This window comes from Idiotropiscis lumnitzeri, chromosome 13 (genome assembly GCF_059441095.1).
Source record: "Idiotropiscis lumnitzeri isolate Australia: NSW breed Sydney's pygmy pipehorse chromosome 13, RoL_Ilum_1.0, whole genome shotgun sequence".
NCBI classification, from domain to species: Eukaryota; Metazoa; Chordata; class Actinopteri; order Syngnathiformes; family Syngnathidae; genus Idiotropiscis; species Idiotropiscis lumnitzeri.
In genome coordinates this window covers 1220261-1244023 of record NC_142403.1, presented here as the reverse complement: position 1 = coordinate 1244023, position 23763 = coordinate 1220261, and the positions used below count along the sequence as shown (strand labels likewise).

The following is a 23763-nucleotide window of genomic DNA, read 5'->3' as shown; positions in this document are numbered from 1 at the left end:
TTCGCTCTCTCCTCAAGGCCCGTTACACTGCCTTCGCGTCAGGTGACAGAGCACTGTACAGTGTGGGTTGTGTTGACCTGAAAAAAGGCATTAAGCTCGCTAAGACGGACTGCAAGAGGAGGCTGGAGTCCCACCTTGCCAGCAACAGACCACGGGAGGTGTGGAAAGGCCGACAGAGCATCACCAACTTCCGAGGCGGCAGCATGACATCTGTAGACCCGAGTGCGGCGCTGGCAGAGGAGCTAAACTGCTTCTTTGCTTGCTTTGACTCACCCCAACTGTCACACCCCCGCACTCCATGCCTCAACTCGCCCTCACTCACCATAGAGGAACACGATGTGAGGCGTGCGCTCCTGGCTATTAACCCCAGGAAAGCTACTGGACCCAACGGAATACCAGGCAAGGTCCTCAGAGCATGTGCCCACCAACTATCACATGTTTTTTGCAGGACCTTCAACCGCTCCCTGGCTCAAGCAGTCATCCCCTCCTGCTTGAAAAGTTCCACCATTATTCCTGTCCCCAAAAAGTCACCCGCAGCCCTCCTGAATGACTACCGTCCTGTTGCTCTCACGCCAGTCATCATGAAGTGCTTCGGGAGACTGGTTCTCCAGCACATCAGGCACTGCCTTCCTCCCACACTGGACCCCTACCAGTTTGCATACCGAGCAAACAGATCCACTGAGGACGCCATCGACACTGCTCTGCATTTTGTGCTGGACCATCTGGAACAACAGTAGAGCTATGCCAGGATGCTCTTTGTGGACTACAGCTCGGCATTCAACACAATCGTCCCGGACATCCTCGTCGCCAAACTGGACATTCTCGGCCTCCCTGCCCTAACATGCATCTGGATTAAGGACTTCCTGACCAACAGACCCCAGACTGTGTTGATCTGCCCCTACACATCCTCCACCCGAACGCTGAGCACCGGTTCCCCTCAAGGATGCGTGCTCAGCCCTTTCCTATACGCCCTCTACACCTATGACTGCACCCCGGCCCACGGTAACAACACCGTCGTCAAATTTGCTGACGATACGACAGTGGTCGGTCTGATCTCGAAAGGTGACGAGGCACCCTACAGGGAGGAGGTCCAGAGACTAATGGCTTGGTGTGAGGACAACAGACTGCAACTCAACATTGCAAAAACAAAGGAGATTGTCATCGACCTTAGGAGGAACAAGACTGTGCCCCCCCCTCCCCTCTACATCAAAGGTGAATGTGTGGAGAGGGTCCACACATTCAAGTTCCTGGGAGTACAGATCTCCGATGACCTCTCCTGGATACACAACACCACAGCAGTGGTAAAGAAGGTCCACCAGCGTCTGCACTTCCTGAGGGTCCTCAAGAATTTCAACCTGGACAAGAAGCTGCTGCTGGCCTTCTACCACTCGTCCATTGAGAGCCTGCTGACCTACTGTGTCTCCACCTGGTACAGCAGCTGCACTGAGGCAGACCGATAGAGGCTCCAGAGGACAGCGCCGAAAAACGGCGCAGAGGATTATTGGCTGCCCTCTCCCCTCCCTGTCGGACGTCTACACCACCCGGTGCCTCAGCAGAGCTCTCAATATCGTCAAAGACAATACTCACCCAAACTCACACCTGTTTGACCTGTTGCCCCCTGGCAGGCGCTACAGGTGCATCAAATCAAAGACTAATAGACTGAAAAACAGTTTCTTCCGAGAGCCATCACCATTCTGAACTCTCACACACACACACGACCACCCTTACCTTGCAGAACAGCGACGTAATGTGTTTTATTTATCCAATCTCGTATTATTTTCCATCACATTATTTATTCTCTTATCTAATTTATATATTTGATTAAATTATTGTTGTATTGCGCTGGAGAGGGGAGCTCTCTAATCTCGTTGCACACTGTAGAATGACAATAAAGGGATTTCTGATTCTGATTGTTTTCATTTAACCTTTTATTCGGAATGTTTGTTTTTCTTCACTAATGTGTCTAATTTTATATTCGTAAATTTTTCACGCAATAAAATCAATGCAATCGGGGAGAAAATCTTTAAATGTTACAAGGAACATATTTTTTATTATTTTTTGTTAATAGTATCATTGAATATATTGCAACAAACTTAATTATGTCTTTTACTGTTTTGTGATGCCAATGACGACTTGTGGCAAATATGTCATGTTTTGTTAATTTTAGTAATGAAATTTCTCAGTTTGTGAACGCATCACTCGTTTGTGAGAGCTCTTTCTGCTTCGGTGTCAAACACGGCATGCACACATTGTTTATAGTCAGCTGCGAAGTATATTGCAACAAATGTATTTAAGTGCTTTACATTTATGTACCAGTTTGGCTTTTGGCAAATATGTCATATTTTGTTACTTTGAGAACTGGAATTTTCTAGTTGTTCATGAACGCATCACTATGTTGGTGAGAGAGCGTTATAACTTATTATTCTTTTGTTAATATTCTTGTCAAGGCATACACGGAGTGTTTTTTATGTAAAACAACACACGTTTGCTGACTAAAGCCTCCTTAATTCATAGTGGACACTACAATGTGTTAGCGCAGCAAAAAGGAAATCGTACCCATGTACATCAAACTCACACCTATGTGTGCTGACTACAGCTAGCTTGCAGACACGACTGAACATGTCAGGAAATAAAAAAAGAAAAAAAGGCATGAGCCACATTGTGCCTCCTTTCTCGATTATCCCGCATCCCCTTTGTGCTGCCCTGAAAGGGAGGTTTGCGTCCTAATTATTTGCGAGTGAAATGTGCCGTAACTTTAGCACTCTGTTGCTAACACCAGCTAGCCATGACACCCCACCTCATTACCTACAAAGCTGAACAGGATGACCTGGATCCCCGCGAACTACACGTGTGCTCTACACGGCATACAGCCAGCAAGGAAAAGGGCCAGACAAGGCTGTTTCAAGAGAAAAGCAATGCACCAACTAAATGAATATAAAATATAAATGTATAAATAAAGGACTCGTCGACTACTTAAATTAAATCTCGACTATTTGGATCGTCGACGTCGTCGTGATTAGTCGACTAATCTTGGCAGCCCTAAATCCAAATGGAATTTCATTCGGATTCATAAAGGTGGTATATTCCTATTGCCAAGCCGAACGAGCGTCAAGTATACACAATTCAATTAGAATGGTCAAGCTGTGTCAGGTCTGCGCATGCTGTGTTTTAACGTAAATGCGTAGCTTGCTATTGTGTACGCCCTTTAAAATGGCAACGTCTTACCAAAGCTCGTCTGCAACGCGAGAACTATTTCTAAAGTCCCCGTTTTTATCAAAATGATGCATTAATAAAAGTTTTAAGACAATCGTGAGGGCCGGACCGTTCCGCCCAGCTATGGTGTTTGTAATAGGAAATTACAATGGTATAAACAAGTTTATGTAGTCAGTAAGATTACATTGACATGTTTCTATTTAATCAGAATTCACAAAAACTGTCTACAGCATGCTTCCATTTTTTTTTTTTAAATGTGCTGACATATTACCACCAACCACTAATGGTGCGTTCCATTTTCCTTGGATGTTGGTGCTGGGAATAACGTTGTTGCCAAATTACTGGCATTCCAGTTCACAAAATTGGAAAACGTGATGGTGAACTACGCTTAGATTATTCTCGTTCTTACCTTTTACAAGTATAAAAAACTTTTGGACCAATACTCAGCTGTTCTGCAACCTTCAAACACCATGGATGAAGTAAAGAGACAAAGATGTAGAGGTAGCCTATTTGTTGTTTAAGCGTAGGGCTGCATGATTTTGAAAAAAAAAACCTAATTGCGATTATTCAGACCAATATTGAGATTGCAATTCAATTTGTGGTTTTTGTATTTTACATGTTAAAATGCATTAAAATGCCACTGTTATCCGTTCTTGCTTTAACTTGCTTCATTTTGTACATTCTTCAACTTTTCCTTGACACTTGTCTCTCATTTCCTCGCTCCCCACTCCAGCTTATCTCCTCCACGGCACTCTTCCTGACGCATGCGCACACACCCCCACACATCACACACAAGCTAGGCACAATGCTCGTAAAACTAGGATTGAGAGTCAGTTTAGTTAGACAAAGATGGCGCTGATTCCCTTGTGGTACATGGCTATAACCAAAACACCTTCTGTGACATGGATGACAAGTTTGATATGTCACAGTCCACAGCACACAGGATCCATGCCGCCAACATCATGTCCACAATAGGACCAAGCTATGTATACACGCCAAATAACAGTGAGAAGCAGCATATGCCAAGCTTTCCACCGTCCATCTCAGTGGTCTCTGTGGTGTCACCCATGCTATTGATGGATGCCACATTAGGGTGCAAAGGCCACCAATAAGAGGTGGAGACAACATAAAGAGCAAGTCATTTTATTCTGTCCTCCTTCAGTGGATTGGAGATGAGAAGGGGCTATTAATTCTCCTGCCAGGATGGCCGAGTGGTCTAAGGCGCCGCGTTCAGGACCCAGTCTCCCCAGGAGGCCTGGGTTCGAATCTCGAATTTCCCCATTGTGGGACTAATAAAGGGCAAATTATTATTATTATTATTCATAATTGGTCCTTGATGCCAGGACGTTGAGGGCCTTGCTGAAACAAAACATTGTGAAGATTTGTGACACAAGCTTGCTGGGAGACCGTGCCTCCATTGGACAGGCATTTATCTTTGTCATCACTGCAAAGCTTGCAAATGAGGCTCAAACTGTGGCAGATGAGCTGCAGACTCCTTGATCAGCTGAGGGAGTGTTGCTGTAGAGCAGTTATTCTCAAATAGTGGGGGGCACGCTGCGATGCTGAGGGGGGCGCGTGTGACCCTGGGGTACATGCTTTTTTTCCGCCGTAGTACGGCTAAACGATTGTTTTGGGACCGAAATTGCGATCTCAGGCAACGCAATTTTGAGATAGTCAAAGCTGCGGTTTGTGCCCCTGGTTCACGCAGTAAGTCACGCAGTTCTGATTTAAAATAAATAAATAAATAAAAGCATTGCCCTTTCGCTTATAGTCACGGAAGCAATTTCTTTCTGCGCTACTTGAATGCTAGCCACCAAGCTATCTAGCGTCGCAGCAGTATGAGCTTTATTTGTACTATATCTTGAGTCCGTGCACAGCAGCAGCAGCGAGCTGCGTGATGACAAATAAACGACCCCACTGACAAGTAGCGTTTTAAATGAGGAGGCGCCAAGCGTGCTAATCACTAAAATGAATTAGAGTAAAAAGTTCTTGGATGTACGCTCAACTTTTAACCGAAGTCTGACTCGAACCGCGTTTGGGCGGAGAGCCAGCAGCTATGAACAGAAATGTTGTATTGCAATCATGTATCGAAACATAAAATAAAACGACGGCTACGTTAGCAATTTAGCAGACGTTCTCAGACCGGAACACAGAAACGGAAGACGTCATCATGACGAAGAGGTTCGATGTCAAAAGTATAGTAAATATTTATCATCTCATCAATATTTGCCTCACAGAGTACTGTGTTTCGAGATCTACACAATAATAGGTCTCAAAAATATATTTCTTATTGATTTAGTTTTGCTAAGGGACATTTTATTGACAATCTGTGTACACATATGTAAATTAGTATGAATGTAAAACATTTTGGGGTTTAAAAAAACATTTTCTTACACAGAAATACAAAAATATTAAATTATACGTGACAGAAAGAAATGTCTAAAAACGTGATAAAAAAAACTGCTCTCTCATAAACTCTTAAGTGTCCATGTATTATTAGTCATAGCTTTTATTGTTTTTAATGGTAGCATGGCATTTTCCGCCATGTTTGTAAATGTTATTGTACACTGTGAAGAAATTGTGAATTTTTTCACTGAAGCTTGAATAAAAAAAACGCAAAAAAATCACAATATCAGCCAGAAAAAGTGAGATTCATCATTTTTCTTGCAATCTTTCAATCCTACAGCGTACTACAATGAAGTGTAATTGCACATCCACTCCCGTAGTTGGCAGTGGCGCTCTCATTGTTCATTGTGCGCAGCGAGTATTAACTCTACGGTGTAGGTTTGTTTTGCAACGAAAATGCTATTTGTAGTTGCGGCGTAGAATGTGTGAGGTGGTGGGGGGGTGGGCACAAATTGTTTTCTTCTTGGTAGGGGGGGGCGTGACAGAAAATAATTGAGAAGCACTGCTGGAGAGCAAGAGTAAGTGGCAGCGCCGCTGAGATCTGCAGAACACCTCGATGGTGTTGATCTTAAAGAAAGAAGATAGTGATGATAATAATGGTGGCTTGTTTTCTACACATGTGGATGGGTGTTTCAGAGATCTGTCAGAAACACCCAAATGGATGCCCAAGACAGGCAGACTGAAATGTATAGATTTTATTAAATTATCTTGCTGTTTTTTTTTTAAGTATTGGTCCTATAAGTAGGTCTCAATAATGCACCGCTGTTATTACTTAATTCCCTCAATATGGTCCAGCTGCAGCCACAAATGGGCATTCCCGTTTTTTAACGGAAATGCCCCATTCTGACAACGAGAACGCCCCCTCACACCAAGAGCCACGTCCGGTGTCGCCTGTTCTCTATGGCGTTAGATTTATGCCACAATTACGTCAGCGTAATGTCTAATACCTCAAACACAAACAGTCGATAGGAGGTGTAATGTGCTACCTTCTGTTATTCAAGAAGCCGCACAGGAACAGTAATGCTGCAAGCTGGTATCTCTTTATTTTCTTACTGCTATCATTAAAGGGAGGGTCTTCTGCATTGTAACACGCTGTTCTTATTGTTTTAGTAATATATCCAAAAAAAAAATTTTAAATATCTTTGATTGGCTTAACATTATTGTCCCTTTGTGCTTATATAAATGTTTAATTATGTTTGTTTTCTTTCTTTTTTTTTTAATAATCAAAAATCACCTCTCAGAGTTGTGCATTTGCGTCTTCATCATTGGATGTCGCCATGGTAGTTTTGCAATAGGGCCATGCCATTCTATTCAGTTTTTTTTCACCCCGTCTCTAAGTTACGAATTGACAGTAAACAGCCAATCCGAATCAGCCCTTGTGTCTGACTCCTGATTGATTAGGAATTGTGGCACAAGAGTCACGCCTGCATCGCAAGTGTGAATCAGCATTTCACACACGTAGAAAGAGAAGCCTTAAGCATAAAACCTATTTTATGCTTACACTCGTAGGGTCTTAAACATGCAAAACGCAATTTTGTACTTCTCAATTCCCTGCCAATAAATGCTTTACTCAGTTTACTGTCCCGTCTCCTTTATTGAAGAAGAACCATCAAGTTCGGAAGATGGTATTGCTCTGGTGGCGGTTCTGTTGGCACCAGTTCACGAAACCCTTGGTAAGTTCTCTGTACTCCTGATCATCTCCCTCTGTGATGAGGACAACAATCGCAGAGTCGTCAGAGAAGTTCTGCAGGGATAGGTGTGTGACAGGGGTGTTGTATTTGTAGTCGAAGTGTAGAGGGTGAACAGGATGGCAGCCTGGACAGTTACCTGCGTCGCCCCCATGCTGCAGAGAAGCACGTCAGACACACAGTCCTGTCTCCTCATATACAGTCAGTGTTTGTTAGCTAATCATGAGCTCCTTCTCCACCAACATGGCCCAGGAACATTTAGTTCCTGGTAGAATAAGTTCCTGGTAACAAAAGTTCTTGTGGCCCCGGTCGTTTCCATCTCCATCACAACTCATAATGCTCTCATTCACTTGAATGAGATTCGTAGCACAGGCTCACCTCGTCCGGTCAGCTACCACAACGGTCGTGGGGCCGCCTCTGGGGTGAAGGCATTCCAAAACCAGGCATATTATAGAGCCATAATGTGGAAAAAAACCTGAGAAATATATACAAATAAACATCATATTTATTTGTTTTTTGTCTTGTTAATTTTTTACTTTCAACATCTGGTATTGGAAAAATCCTAAAGTAATTAAATGTATTTTTTACATTAATATTACAGCTCTTTGATTGCATTACTAACTGCATTCTTAACAGATGTCTAGTAACTGTTTATGCATCCATTTACTAGTCAGATGCACCTTATGGAATAAATGGGTCCTATTTTTATACCTACCGTTGCTGACTATTGTTATTTGGTTTAACAGTATAACTTGATCAAGTCTCTTCTAACAATTAATAATAAAACAAATAATCACAGCTTTTATCATTCTTGCTCATATCACATATTGGAATTACTCTAGGCCTCAATATTGGTATTGGAAGAGAAAAGGTTATATCAGGACTCCCCTAGTTACTTGTTAAAAATGTAGTTCATAATGTAATCCAAGTGCCATAAAATTTAAGTCTTAAAGGATTTTAGTATGTCACTATGTAATACTATTTCATAAAATGGCACATGGCAAAAAATCTTATCCTGAGTAAAGGTCTATCTATTCAGGAGAATTCTAGTTTCTTATTTGTTTCAATATTTCTCTTGTTTAGGTTACATGTATCATCTGTGCCTGAGTCTCTACCCTGCAGGGAGCAAGAGTTTCAAGACATTTACAGCTTTGTGGAGAGCAAAATCATCGATGGCACAGGAGGGTGAGAAAACAGTCCATTATCGTTTTTTTACAGGAATAGTGGTAATTGAATTTCAAGCCTCTTTATTCCAGAAAACCTGCACAAGAACAGTTTTGTGTTGACTTTTTAACCATTACTCAGCAAACGTAGCATTTGCAAATGTGAAAAGCCATCAATCACTACACAGCTTTATATGGCGTCACAATCAACAGTTGACAAATATTACTGGATCCACTGATCTAATTTGTCGAACCGGAAAAGAAAAAACTCAAAACCCCATTTGGGATGACTTGAGAAGTTACCCCCTTCCAAGATGATGAGGCTGCAATGCCAATTGCCAAGTGAGCAACAATATTCTACAGTGTCTACTAGGACAATGTGGGAGTCCTTTTAATAAGGTGAAGCAGTGCGCGAAGACTCCTTTGTGTAATTGGTTCCTCATCAAGATCTGGCCCAGTCTGCTGACGCAATTCTCCATTGCTATCCCTCTGGGGAAGTGATCAGATCTTGTCGATCTGTGCAGAATCCCTCCAGTAACATCAGATTCAGTCATCACCTAGCCTTATAGCCTTATCGCCAAAACAGGAGAGGAGGTGGCAAGAGAGAGGAGAAGCAAATTAGAGTATACAAATAACGCTGCACTCCGCAGGATTTTGCCCAAAAATATCTTAAGTCACCTTTTCATTTACCATTTCTGACTCACACATAGGCGTGGTGACTAGTTTGTTCGATGGCCTCCCAGCGCAGAGGTGCAGGGTTTAATTCTGGCACCGGCCTTCCTCTGTGGAGTTCGCATGTTCTCCCCGTGCCTGCATGGATTTTCTTCGGGTACTCCGATTTCCTCCCACATTCCAAAGAGGTAGGTTGATTGAACACTCTACATTGTCCCTAGGTATAAGCGTGAGCGAGGATGGTTGTTTGTCCCGAAGACTGCTGGGATAGGCCCTAGCACCCCCGCGACCCTTGAGAATTTAAGTGGTTTAGATAATGGATGGATGGATGACTCACTCATAAATAGAAGAAACCCATTGTGAACTTATGCTGTTCATAGTGGGTATTCTTGCAAGCGTCAAGTAAAAAAAAAATTCAGACCGGAATCGGGTTCGAATTTCCCGCGCTCTTTGCGGATGTGACGTCATGCACATTCTTGTCGTTGTCACACAGAGTCATGACTAGAAGCTATTATTTTGCCGTAATGTATTCTACATCTGCTCAGAATAGGTTGCCGTCTAGAACGCCCCAGACACCAACAGGCAAAATAAACGAAAACCATGAAACATGCACGTGAAAAAAAGTGTGCGATTTCATTTTTCGCCCGCGGGTGGATGTAGTGATTAGAAACTCAAAATCCTGAGCAGTGCACCTTTAAATCAAAATGTAAACAATTCTATAAAGCAACTCTAACTTGCGCATATAGGGCATTCCAGAGTACTGCAGCTCAAATAGAGAATGGTCGAGAACCAGTGTGCTTCTTTTTGGCTCTTGGAATCATCGAAAGCTTACCGTGTTGACCAGCAGCAGTGAATGTACAGTCTAACATTTTCGGCAAAATGGGAATATTCTAAGCCATGTAATATGAGTAACAAAACCTTAAAATAGCGTCTCAAGTGGATTGGAAGCCAATGCAAGTTTACTCTTATTGTGGTATTGGGCAAACTTTCTTGTCCTCGTCAGTAGTCTTGCAACAGCATTCTGTTCTAACTGCAGGTTTTTAATGCTAGTCATTAGAAGACCAGTAAGTAACACGTCACTATAATCAAAGTGAGATGTCACAAACACTCGATTACGAGCTCTGTCTCACATGTAGAATGTGATGGATTTTGCCTAACAATATTGCGGGATGAAGAAATGCAGTTGTTGTAAAATTCTTGATGTGGATTTAAAAAGAGACAGTTGACAAAATGCTGGCTCTATTGTGTTGAGGTCTGATGATTGACTTGGCCAATCCTCAGGAAAAATCACTCCCAGGACCTGATGAAATCCTTTGATTTCTTGGCAGTATTTTGGGTCATTAACTTGTTCCATGATAAAGCTACTCTTGATTTGTTTGGATGCATTTTTCTGTAAATTGCTAGACCAAATAGGTTTATAGATTGAGAATTCATTCGGCTGCAACCAATGTTTCCTCTAAGATGCGCGTGAGCAAGTGTGCACTGCTCTCACCCTCTCTGCGCTCATGTTAACGGTGGTGCGTACCATGCACCAACATTACATTTCTACAAACATTCCTTCACTTCCACCGCATTAAAATCTACTTACAAGACAACACACTATTCCGACTTTGTTTCTAATTTCAGTAGCGCGACTGTGGGCACACACTCAGTTGTTCTACTCAGTGTTGTTTTTGTCAACGATGACGATGATGAAAATATTTCGTTAACGCCCCTTTTTTCCATGACCATAACGAGACGATGACGAGCTAAACGAGGGTATTTGATGACGAAAACGTGATGTGCATGAAATTTTTGTTGACGAGACGGGAGGAAATTGTTAGCATGTGGTTTGTCAGACGCTCAAAATTAATGACATCCTTTCCTATTTTACATGTAATCTGTCTTTCCAAACATTGCAATGAAGTGCAACCTATCTTTTGTTTGGGCGCACCCACCGCCGGGACAGCACGCAGGGCGCATGCACCGTCACACATACTGGTGTCGCACGAACACGTCTGCGGTCATTCGTCTCCGCTCACACACATTGACACGTGTTCCTCGCAAGGCTACTTCGCTCTGATAACCGCAAGCTGGTACAAGTAAACAAGACATATGTTTGATAGCGTTTGTATTTGTTCTACTATACTATAGAGCAAGTCCACTACAACTCTATGTAAAACATTTTTATTTTATGTTGCTTTCAGTGAAATGAAGCCACAACAGTTGCCAAATAAAACATTTTGGTTCTCGGCTTATTTTGGAGCAATGAGCATTGATTCTATTGTTACGTTATCTGTTTGTAATGCATAATCCGAAATAGTCCAACAGAAAGTCTTTGCTATTGGGTGTAAACCTTGTATGCCTATTTTCAACTAAAACGGACTAAAACCTTTTTGAGTTTTGGTCTAATACATTTACAAAAACTAGGCTAAAACTTTTTTTTGCGTTTCCGTCGACTAAAACCAACTAAAACTATCACGAATAGGAATGACTAGATCTGCCGAAAACTAATAAGCATTTTCGTCCAAATGACAAAGACTAAGACTAAATCTAAAATGCCTGCCAAAAACAACACTGGTTCTACTCTATTCAGATTCAGATATTCTACTATATTCAAATAAATGACCCCCTGGACATCTCAAGAGGTACTTGTACTATGGGAGGCATGCAAAGCATATTTGAGGGGACAAGCTATCTTGTTTGTTTCTCAGAAGAGGAAGGCTGAGATGGGCAGGTTATTTTGGCTCCTGACCAGATTCTCCAAATTGATGCACAGCATACCGCTAATCCCTCATATGTTCTTTGCAAAGAACGTCTCAAGCTTCAGGCCGAATGTGATCTTTTGGCAACAACTAAAGTGGAAGTGAAGTTGCTGAGGAATAAATGCCGTTACTTTGAGACACAGGACAAGGCCGGTAGACTTCTTGCTCACCAGGCTTGATCCACCCTCTCTCGACTGATATGAAGGATTAGGTCCACAACAGTAACAGTGATTTCGGACCCTACACTGATCAACAATACCTTCTTGGATTTCTACTCAAACCTGGATGAATCGGAGTGCTTGCCGGGAGATTGGGAGGGTTGTAACCCTCTCGAAAGGCTTACATACCCTACAGTTGGTGTAGATGTGGCCGAAAAGATGGGTCTCCCGATCCTGTTGTTGTTGTTGTTGTTGTTGTTGGGCTGGCGCCTGGGCGGAACCTCCCAAGGTTCGCCCAGCTAGCGCAATCACCTTCTGCGGCTCGGTGGAGAGGCCGTTGTGAGGGGGAGGTGCGTCGCCGAAAATCCTCTGCCGGAGGGGAATGAGTCGGGGGCACCGCAGGAGCCATAGCCAAAAGGTGGCAGGAGATAGTGGCGGCGCCCTCTCCCTGACCGGTCCTCCGGACCGAGTCGTGGGGTAATATGGGTGCCGGCAGGATACATTCGTCGTCGACGGGGGACCGCCGACTTGTCCGGGAGACCACGTAGAGGTTGTATCCTTCCTCCCGGGATCCTGTTGTTGGAGGTACGTGAAGCGATTGAACAGCTGCAGTCTGGTAAATCACCTGGCCCAGGCGGCTATGGAGTGTCGTTTTATAAATTGTATGCAGATCATTTGGGACCACACTTAGTTAATATCTACAATGGGGCGTTCTCCTTTGCCAAGCTTCCTCCGACCTCCATTTGCCTTCTGCTTATAAAGGACCTTCTGGAATCTGGTTGATACAGGCCCATCAGTCATTTGAACGTTGACTATAAGATTTTGGCCAAAGTTCTGGCCACAAGATTACAGCAGTCGCTGTCTGGACTGATTCCTATCGACCAGACTGGGTTTATGACTTTCAACATTATTGGCTCCCTGTAAATTTGGTTTTAGTTCTGCCCTCATTGCATGGATTAGATTGCATACGTTTTCGGGAGGTGGGGCTTAATTTTTTTGAAAACGTAGATATACACATCTTCTGGATTGAATGAGTTAAGAGACAATGGACTTCAGTTAATGAGACTTCTCGGAGCGTCATTTTTTTTTTTTCTTCCTGATGCATTTTTTTACTGGTAATTCTTTTACTCATTACTGGACTGACTAGTCTTAAAAAACAAGATAAATTCCTGACTCAAATAGCAATACTCACAGGCATCCTATATATTCTTGAGACACTGCAGAAAAAAAAAACTATTCTTATTTCAGCTTACTGAGACTGTCCATGCATTTTTGAGTGTGTCAGTAAATAAATTATGTCAATTAATTTCATTTTGGAATAAGTCTATAACATGGCAGCGTATTAAACTATTTTAGAGAAGCACTTGACATGATTATCAATGCCATGACCCTGCATAATCAAAATAACCTGGCCGAAAAATCTGGTGTATTTTAGGTGTATGTATATCTCAGGTGTGCCAGGGACGGGGAAAACTGCAACAGTACATGAGGTGATTCGCTGTCTGCGAAATGCAGCAGACAATAACGAGATCCCATCATTCCACTTCATCGAGATCAACGGTATGAAGATGACGGATCCTCATCAAGCGTTTGTTCAGATTCTTGAGGTGAATTAACTTTTCACAATGTTTTCCTTTTTGCATACAGTCTCTGAATCAGAATGATATTTATTGCCATGAATGAATGCAATACATGTTGACTTGATATAACAGATACAGAACCAAGAACTACAGAAAATTCAATACCTAATTGCGAGTATCTGACTAAATATATCACCCCACAATTAAGTTTATTGCCTTAATTTTGCCAGGGTGTAAAATTAAATGTTGAATTTGTAGCATTATAAGACCTTATTAAATAAAATGTTTTTGATTGGATAACTTTTGAATAACAAACCTAGTTGCATGTTAAAGTAACTACCACAATTGAAGCTATGCCGCATCACACAAAAAAAAAATGTCTGAGATCTCAGAAAAACCAACAACAAAAAAAGATTTGTCCCCAAAAAATAAATAAATAAAATCCTCTCGACGGTCCTATCAACTTCCAGGGAAATGGGTGGCCACGGAAATCGTAACGTTACTTGCCAACGTCCCACAAAGCATCCGATCCACTGCCGGTGCAGTTCAATCTTGAGACGATTCTATTAGTCCCAAAAAAAAATAAAAAAAACGCCTGCACGAAATGTGCAGAACAACATTGCAACAATTGACCAGTGAATAAAAAATTTAAAAAATGCGTGTATCTAACACGCATGGAGTCCTCCGTGAGCCTGTTAGCTTAGCTCACGAGTAGTCCACCTGCTAGGAGTGTGGGTAGAATAGTTTACGTTTCTTTCTTTCTTTTTTTTTTTCCTTACAACAGTTATATGTCACCATTGGCTAATAAGAATCTCAACGTTCACGGAACTTCATTCACGACTGTTTTTTTCTTTTAGTTACACATCAAGAGATACATTGACACAGGAATGTTAGTTGGGCACATTCGACTAAAACACTCATCAGGATTGATAGTCTTCAAAATAAAAACTCAAATTTCCTTGGCTAAAGAACATCACAGGATTTGAACTCCATTCTCTCACAGCTTACACAAAAAGAGTTCAAGCACCCAGTGTGGCCTATTCAGAGTCCTTTCTCCTTCAACTTGCATGAAAAAAGTGCTACAAAGGTCTTTCTCTCTTTCGTACGCAAGGGGGCGACATCTCACGCTGCGGTGCGTTCTTGGTACATGGGAAATAGCAGCAGCGCTAAAAAAAAATCGCATTGAAAACCATTGTAACAGACAGATGCCGGAAATTAACAGCTGCCTTCAGGGACGACGGTAGATATTTGTCCTTGGGGTGGACTGAGTGCTTACAGGGTGGCCAAGGCAGTGTTGTTTTTGGCAGGCATTTCATATTTAGTCTTAGTCTTTTGGATGAAAATGCTTATTAGTTTTTGTGCCATTTAGTCATTCCTATTCATGATAGTTTTATTCTCGTCGGAGTCGACGACAACTCTAAACGATTTTAATCTAGTTTTTGTCGACCGAAACTCCCCAAAAGGTTTTTCCGTATTTTTACGCTGTATCAAAGGGCAAAGCACCAGTTGAGGGTGCTATTTCTGTATTTAATACTTAAACTGGGCGCGCCGCACTACGAGGCGCACGCTTGCTCACGCATGCTAGCTCGCCCACGCCAGGACCCATGCGACTAAGGGATCTCTGCCAGTACCAGCACCTCAGAACAACGAGAGATGTTATGGCAACACATCTAATCGACATCAGGGGAGGGATGTCACTGGTCAGCACACTCCTTAGAGTCACGGTTTCAAATCAAAACCAAAAATATCTCTGAACAGCATACAAGCAAACAAAGAAATAAAATAAAAAAAATAAAATAAAAAAATGCAAATTACTCAGGCTATACAATGGGCGCGTTGCATTACAAGGTGCATCGTTTGTTTTGGGGAAAATTTGGGACTTTAAAGTGCGCCTTATGGTCGCGAAAATACGGTAGTCTAGTTTTAGTATTTTCAGTCGATGAAAACTGAAGATGTTTTTAGTCAGTTTTAGTTAAAAATAGGCATAGAAGGTTTCCACCTAGTAGCAAAGACTTTCTGATCGACGACTAAGGATTATGCATTACAAACAGATAAAGTGATAACAGTGGAATCAATGCTCATTGCTTCAAAATTAGCCTTGTACCGAAACATTTTATTTGGCAACTGTTGTGGCTAGGGCTGGGCGATATGACCGCAAATCAATATCGCGAGAAATTGAGCAATTTTACCTCGATAACAATAAATGCACAATAAATTCCCCTCGTGGATTAAAATCTAAATAAATGCAGGAAATGCATATTGACTGTTTTTTTTATTGACCAACTGGTACACATTACTTTATATGAAAAATAAAAGTACAAAAATCATTTGTATAAACATTCCAAATAGCTTGCTTTGCATGACTTGAACAATGTCACAAAGAAAAAGGGTACCTCTTGCAAAATCTTTTTCTGCAAATAGATTGCGCCAAGATGCTGTCATGATGTAAATAATGCCAAATTAAAAAAATGCTAAATAAAATGAAAGAAAATGTCAATGCAAGCCAAATAAACAAGTGTGCATCATCGGGGAAAATGTGCCGTCTTGAGTACTCTGGTGCGCAGTCGTCACTTGTCGTCTATGTAATGCACTGTCAGGCTCAATCAGGGATGTTGCGACCCGACCACAAGTCGGATGTAGATGCAAAATGCTTGAGATGTCTAAGCTCCCGTCCCGATGTAGTCCATGTGGGGAAATACGGCTTTCATGAAGCGTTTAAATCCTGTGCGCGCCACTGTAACTAGAGGAGCTTTATCTTTAGCTATGTGCTAGGCAATCGCGTCCGCCTCTGAGACGTTCTCTCGTATGGTGTCGCCTCCGTTAATGGGCTGTTGTCACTTGTCAAACCTTGCTTCTCACTTTGAATTTTCAGCACAGCATGGTTGTGTTGTGTGTGGTGAAAAAGCTTCTGGATTTGAATCGCCAGCTACGACAGCGGCGTCTGTTTTCTTTCTCGATCAGACGGGTGGAGTCACGTGACTAGAGGCGCTGTAGCGGTCTTAAAGGGGCATGAACATTGCCGCAGACAGAAAAGGCTTTTCTTTTTTTTTTTAAACACCGAATTTACCAACATGGGCAAAAGGATTTCGGTCATTGTAATAAATTTCGGTAACGGCAAATTTTCGGTTTATCGCCCAGCCCTAGTTGTGGCTTTATTTCACTTAAAGCAACATAAATAGAATAAAAACTTTTAAGAACATACACTTGTAGTGGACTTGTTCTAATGCTGTACCACATCCTTCCGGTTCCGGCGCAGCGCGAGTGGTTGTCTGTTACAGGAGCCTCCGCTCACTATTTGAACCTTTTCGTGTGTTTTTACCTTTACCGTGTTTTATTTATTTCACCTCATCGTAGCAATAGACATCCAACTTGTGGCGGTTTTCTTGCTGCTTGGGGCTGTTTTTTGTGGGACCGTGTCCGGAGACATAACTCTGAGCTCCCAAAGGGAGACCCGATATCCCCCGCGAGCTGAGGAGGAAGAGACGGGGATGTCGTGCGGGGGCAAAACGCCAGGCAAGGAGGAGACGATACCACCCCGCCCGCCCGTCCGTTATTATGGGGAATGTTAGATCCCTTCCCAATAAAATTGACGGGTTAACAGCGCTAACCCGGCACGACAGGAACTCCCAGGAGGCTAGCTTGCTGATGTTCACGGAGTCGTGGCTAACAGACAACGCCAGACGCCGTCGTGGAATTGGACGCCTTCCAAATCCTACGTGCGGACAGGACACTGGAGAGCGGTAAGAGGAAAGGGGTAGGGCTGGCCTTTGTTAATGATAGATGGTGTAACCCTGGGCACATAACTATTAAGAAGCAACTTTGCAGTCGGGACATTGAGCTGATAGCTGTTAGCATGCGTCCGTGCTACTTACCGCGAGAGTTCAGTCATGTGATCGTGGTGGCGGTGTAGGTCTCCCCCTCTGCTAACAGTGAGACAGCCTGTGACGTACTGACTGCATCTGTGAGCAGGCTACAAACACAGCACCCAAAATGCCCTGCTCCTTATCTCTGGTGACTTCAATCATGCTTCTCCTTCCTGCTCTCTGCCTTCATTCACACAATATGTAACCTGCCACCCCAGAGACAATAAAATATTAAACATTTTCTATACCAACACCAATGAGGCGTACACATCACTGTCCCTCCCCTCGCTGGCCAAAGCTGATCACAACTTAGTTGCTCTCCTGCCTGTGTACAAACCTCAGGCTGCCAGCTATGACAAGCACAGTTCAGAGATGGTTTGGAGAAGCCGAGGAGGCCTTAAAGGACTGTTTCAACACAACTGTGTGGGAGGTATTCAGTGAAGCCCGCGGGGAGGACATTAAATGGTCTCACAGACACAATTACAGACTATATTAATTTCTGCATGGAGAACACCATACCCACCAGGACAGTAAGATGTTTCTCAAACAACAAACCCCGGATCACACCGGACATTAAAGCTCTCCTGAAGGAGGAAAAGAGGGCTTTTGTGTCATGTGACAAGGAGGAGCTGAAGAGTGTGCAACATCAACTGAGGAGGATCAGAGAGGGGAAAAAGTCCTACAGGATGTGGATGGAGGAACAGCTGCAACGTTATAATGCCAAGGATTTCTGGAGGGGCCTGAAGACCATCTCAGGCCACGGACAACCAAAGACCCAGAAGGAGGTGGACCTTCAGTGGGCAAAGTTGAACCTATTTTTCACTAGGTTTGATCAGATGCCTGCCCCCGCTCAGTCTCCCCTGCTGCAGCCCCCACCAACCCCTCCTGCCGCTGCGAACAAGACTCGCTCCCCGCAGTATTTTTTTTTTATCATCGCAGTACTTTTACCATTACAGTAATTTACCATTGCAGTATTTTTTTCACTGCTTTTTTTTTCTATCACTGCAGTATTTTGTATCATTGCAGTACTTTTACCATTACAGTACTTATTTCATTTCAGCATTTTTATCATTGCAGTATTTTCTCTCATCCAGTATTTTTTTATCATTGCAGCGTTTTTATTTATTTCCCCTCTGTACCATGGACTGACATTAGGAATGTTTCCTTACACTTGTATATGTTGTGGGATGTAAGTGTGTACATGGGATTTGTGTATATATGTATATACTCTGTATATTTGCATGCTTTTTATGAATGTCTGCTGCTAATGTTATACATTAACGGCCACAATACGCCACCGCCTCTGTGTGATCTATATCTTTGCTGCTGTAACACTACAAATTTCCCCATTGTGGGACAATTAAAGGACATCTTTATCTTTAAGTACAAACTATTAAACATATGCCTTCTTTACTTGTAACAGCTTTCTATTATCAGAACAAAGTTGCCTCCCAAGTGACACTGTCGCCATGGTCCGTCAAAGGAAATTGTATCAGTGTCAGTCTGTGTGAACCGAGACGAATGACCGCAGATGTGTTAGTTTTTTGTTGAGCCGCTGTGCGCAACAGTGTGAGCACCCTGCATGCTCTCCCAGTAGTGGGCGTGTCCAAACGAGGATAGGTTGCACCAGCATTGCAATTTTTTTCAAAGACAGATTATGCGTACAATTGGAAGGGATGTCATAAATTTGCAACGTCTGACAGACCACATGCTAGCAGTTTCGTCCTGTCTCATCTCATCACCGAAAATTCATATACGTCACGTCATGGTTTTGTCATCAAACAGCCACGTTTAGCTCGTTATTGTCATAAAAAAAGGGGCATTGACGAAATGTTTGTCATTGTCATCGTTGCCGAAAACAACACAGGACCTTTAACTTTGACATTTTTTGACCGGTGACATTTTTCTGACCGGTTCTCATAGATCCAACTTTAAACTGTTCAACTCATGTCCATTCATTTATTTATTTTTTCAAAATTTCAAAATAAAAGCTGAAAATGATTTGTTTGTGTCTACTTTCCACATTTCTTGATCGATTCAGACAGTTCCAACATCATACTGTTCTGCTGCCTCTGAGGTGGCCTTAGTATTAGGTACAGCCTGCATGTTTCGTTTGTCACCAAATACAACTTTTGCAAGAGTTTAATACAACCTTGCTTCAGGTCCCTTCAGGTGCGATTAAGTAGCAAATTCAGCATGTGTACATTTTGAGCATTCGAATTGAATTTAAATTGAAATATGTTTTGACTCTCTCAATAGACATTAACTGGTCAGAAGGCTACACCTGACCATGCAGCTTCCCTTCTGCAGAAACGTTTCAGCAATCCTGCTCCCAGAAAGGAAACCACTTTGTTATTGGTGGATGAAGTAAGAACACAGTTTTTTTTTTAAATTCTTGTATTCATTTATTTTGTTACGGTGGACGAGAATCGTCACAACAGGGTGTCTTGGCTTAACCCTTAGAAATAGGGTGGGAAAGTCATTCCAGAAATTTAATTTTGGCTTGCATTAGCCATTCCATAGGCAGTTATTTTGTGTTTTGGGGTTTCTTTGTTCTGTTTGAAGGGCTAGTTGTGTCCAAGTTAACAGCAACTTGCTTGAGTTGTAGTCAAGCATGAGTAAATATAAACTTTCCTCCACAACTATAGATGTGATTAAATGTTCAGTCTCAATGACATTTAATACTTTCTATCTGTAGTTGGACCTCTTGTGGACCAGAAAGCAAAATGTGATGTATAGCCTTTTTGACTGGCCAACGCGACGTCATTCCCGTCTGGTGGTTTTGACCATCGCAAACACTATGGACCTACCAGAGAGGATCATGATAAACAGAGTGGCCAGCAGACTGGTGAGCAATACAGCGCAAAATTTTACAAACAAAGGTGGCTTACTGAGAGCTGCCAACTGTTCCGAATTGTCCATATTTTGTTGCGCAAATCTTAGGATGGAGACTTCATTATGGGTATATTTAAAGAAACAGCATCGGTCACGTTGCCCAAAAAGGCTGAAAATTGCTAGTAGACGAGCCCACAGTTAGCTGAAAATTAATGACTTGATTCAATCCGATCACTGCTACTTTTAGTGAATTCTTATAAGCAGCAAAAAACAAGGGTAGCAACACAAAGTGAAGCTTTTTTGGCTGATTATCATGACCATTAATGTGCGAGAAGAATTCTGTGATAACAACTCAAGCACAATCATAAAATAACCAGAGGAGGGGCCTTGACCCTCTTTTGTCGGTCAGTCCCCAGCCCACTGGCCTGCGACCTGGGTACCCTTCTGGCCTCGACCCACTGGCCAACTACGCACGCACGCACACACACACACACACACACACACACACTTCACTGAATATGTGAAGGAGTATTTGTGCATTTCTAGTTTAGGTGAAGATGACGTTTTGCAATGACCGAAGTGAATGCATCAACTTCCAATTCCATCACTGAATATTGAGAATAATCTTCCGGGAAAACAAAGAATTCCGACGTGTGGTGACATGGTTATAGGCCTGGAAAGGACCTTAGATGCAGTATCAAAATAAATGTATGTGCAAGATCACAGGGAGAAGGTCCACATTTATCTCAGACATCTGTCACTTTAGGAAAGAACTGCGCAAGTCTGCTCTTAAAAGGAATCAGAGTCAGGCACGCGCCAATAGAAGTTGCATGAATAGCCCTCAATACAGAGTCCCACCAGCGCTCCTCAAAAACTGAACCCAGTTCACACTCCCTTGCCACCTTCTTAGTCAAGTGTGCTGATGCATTAAATTAGAATTAGAACACTAATAAAAAGATTGAATAGAATTATACATTTTGGAAATCAAAGACTCTCGTGACGAGTCAAATTGCAAAAATTCCCTCCAAGGTTGATCATATTGATTGGGGGAAGTTGGAGAACAAAAACTTAGCACAGTTCCTCTCTTGAGAATAATGGAAAAAATGGAAGCTATGAAGGTCGAATTCAGTAACCATGTCAGTGAAATAGCAAAATGCGCCAGCCTTATGAAGGTTATGAAATGCGCTTTATAAATAAAGTTGTATTCTACTGTATTGTGTCCTTATACTATTTAAGTCCCTTCTCCTGCCAGGTTAAATGCAGGTTTATACACTGGATCCCTGGAGTGGCGTGAGTGACGCAGAAGCCGTAATATTAAACTGCATCCTAAACTAAAAACCCTATCTTCAGAGTTGCCATAACCACTGGGTTGTTGGTAAAACCAGAGGGGCTTGTGGTGCAAGGGCCTGTCAACAAAGCAAAAAGAGAAACTTGGGGGCATTTCTTGCATTGAAAATTTTGGTTTTAATTGCTTTTATTGATGTACAGTGTCCTTGAGGGTTTTGACTATTATTATGACTGTGCCTCCCAGCGACACCAAAATACAACAGCCGTCATAGACCAAAATGCGCAGCCCAGTAATAATATTGGAAATTAGGTTGAGAAAGGCCACCGTAAAATTTACAATTTTTAAGTACTTTTATCCAACTCTGGGTGTTTTTTTCCATTCCACAAAAAATGAGAAACAGTTGAGTCAAGTGTCTTAAAAAAAACGTTTTGGGAAAAATATTGGCAGACACTGAAAAAAAAAATAAAAACTTTGGCAGGAGAGACATTTTAACAGTATTTATTGTCCCAATCAAAGTGAGTTGGAGCAAACCCGACCTGTACAAAGGTCTGGATCTCTGTCCTGTTAACCTTGGGCTCCTTGTGCAGCGTCCCTGAGAACGTCCTGGCCATGGATGATTGGTACGAACCAGATTTTGAACGGTCCAATTTTGGGTCGATGGCGCAAGTACGTCCCTTCTAAAAATAATGAAACGGTCAACGAGAGAAGGCAGACCAAAACTATCAGGTATCTACCATCGCTACCAGGAATGACCTTAGTTGACGTAAAAGAAACTGATTTACTGACCAATATGGCGACACCTCAGGCCTTAGAGTTAAAACTTGAATGGAAAACTTCACCAACCCAGGAGGATTTTAATTTGACATGGTCTTTAATCCTTATATGAGTTTCCTGTAAAAAAATAAATAAATAAATAATATCAGGTTTTAAACGGTTCAAATGGGAGAACCTTACATCGCTTGACAGCACCACCCAAGCACCTGATATTCCAACTGACAAATTTTACATTGGAGCTTGTATCATTAGCCATGGTGACTGTATCAAAAACAAAAAAAACATCCGAGACTCCAACCTCAAAAAGATAGGAAAGGTAGGGAGGAAGGAAAAAAAAAACAGAACAAAAAAATACATTGAGAGTGCTTTCGACTACCCCGAACCAAAATGACGCGACACCAGTGTGGAATCTGTAAGGAATCATAAACAAAAACAACTTCCAGAAATCGGACCATACATTTTCACATAGCTCCAGCTAAAGTGGAGCTCCTGCAGTTTTTATATGGTAAAAAATGTTAAATCAAACAACACAGAAATATTAAACAACACCAGCTTCAAAACCTAGAAAAATTGGGCCAATCTCAAGTCCTCAAAGTGTCTTCCCAAACGCTTCAATTGGTGATACAAACTCCCTCGTGACATCCCCTCTTAATATCCGGAAGCGAGCTGGGTAGGGTTGTCCAAACTTGACATCCAGGATGTCCCTGAGCTGGAATTTAACCAAGTTGAAAGCCGAGCGAGCTTTAGTTGTCCGCGCCGTGAGATCTGGAAACATGAGGACAGGAGACTCCTTCATCTTATACCGTTGCTGGGCATGCGCACGTCTCAAAATATCTACAATGTCGGCAGCATAATGCAAGCGAGCAATAATATGACAAGGACAATCACCAGGCTTTGGCTTTGGTTGCAGAGATTGATGCGGTTCTTCATCCAAAGAGAGCATCTTTCAGGCGCACAGAAACTGGCCGCATTGATCATGTGTTCCTCGGACAGACCCGTATATTGTTACGGCGACACCTCGCCTCTAAATCTTAACATTTGTTATCAAGAGCATGCAATTGCAAAGAACGTTTGTCCACTGTGCTCTTAAGAGAAGCCACATTGTCAGTGCACGTTGACAGCGGGCCCTCCATGTCAGTCACTTAAGAGTGGCCACTTCTGACTGGATCGCTAGAACGTTAGCATTCCGCTTTGAAAATTTGAAGCTTGGACTTTATCTGGTGCAAGTTGCTCGACGTTGCCGCTTCCCATTTAAAACGCCTACCACCTAGTCACATAGGGCAGCAAGCAGTTCAGCCTGAAAGTCCGCAGAAATCACACTCGAAGCAGCAGAAGTCATCTCTGGAGAAGTTTGCATGCCAGCAGCTGTGCCCCACGGA

The 23763-nt window shown here is 42.5% G+C and overlaps 1 protein-coding gene across 8 annotated transcripts in view; it reads left to right on the top strand.

The window, feature by feature from the left end:
* Nucleotides 1–23763, top strand: part of orc1 (origin recognition complex, subunit 1) — a 130289-nt gene that overhangs the window by 93266 nt on the left and 13260 nt on the right. For all 8 annotated transcript variants that reach the window (XM_088312858.1, XM_088312851.1, XM_088312853.1 and 5 more), the window contains 4 exons: nt 8391–8492; nt 13480–13651; nt 19747–19854; nt 20186–20335. In XM_088312858.1, the coding sequence (XP_088168984.1) occupies nt 8391–8492; nt 13480–13651; nt 19747–19854; nt 20186–20335 (532 nt within the window). The remainder of the gene's footprint in view (nt 1–8390; nt 8493–13479; nt 13652–19746; nt 19855–20185; nt 20336–23763) is intronic.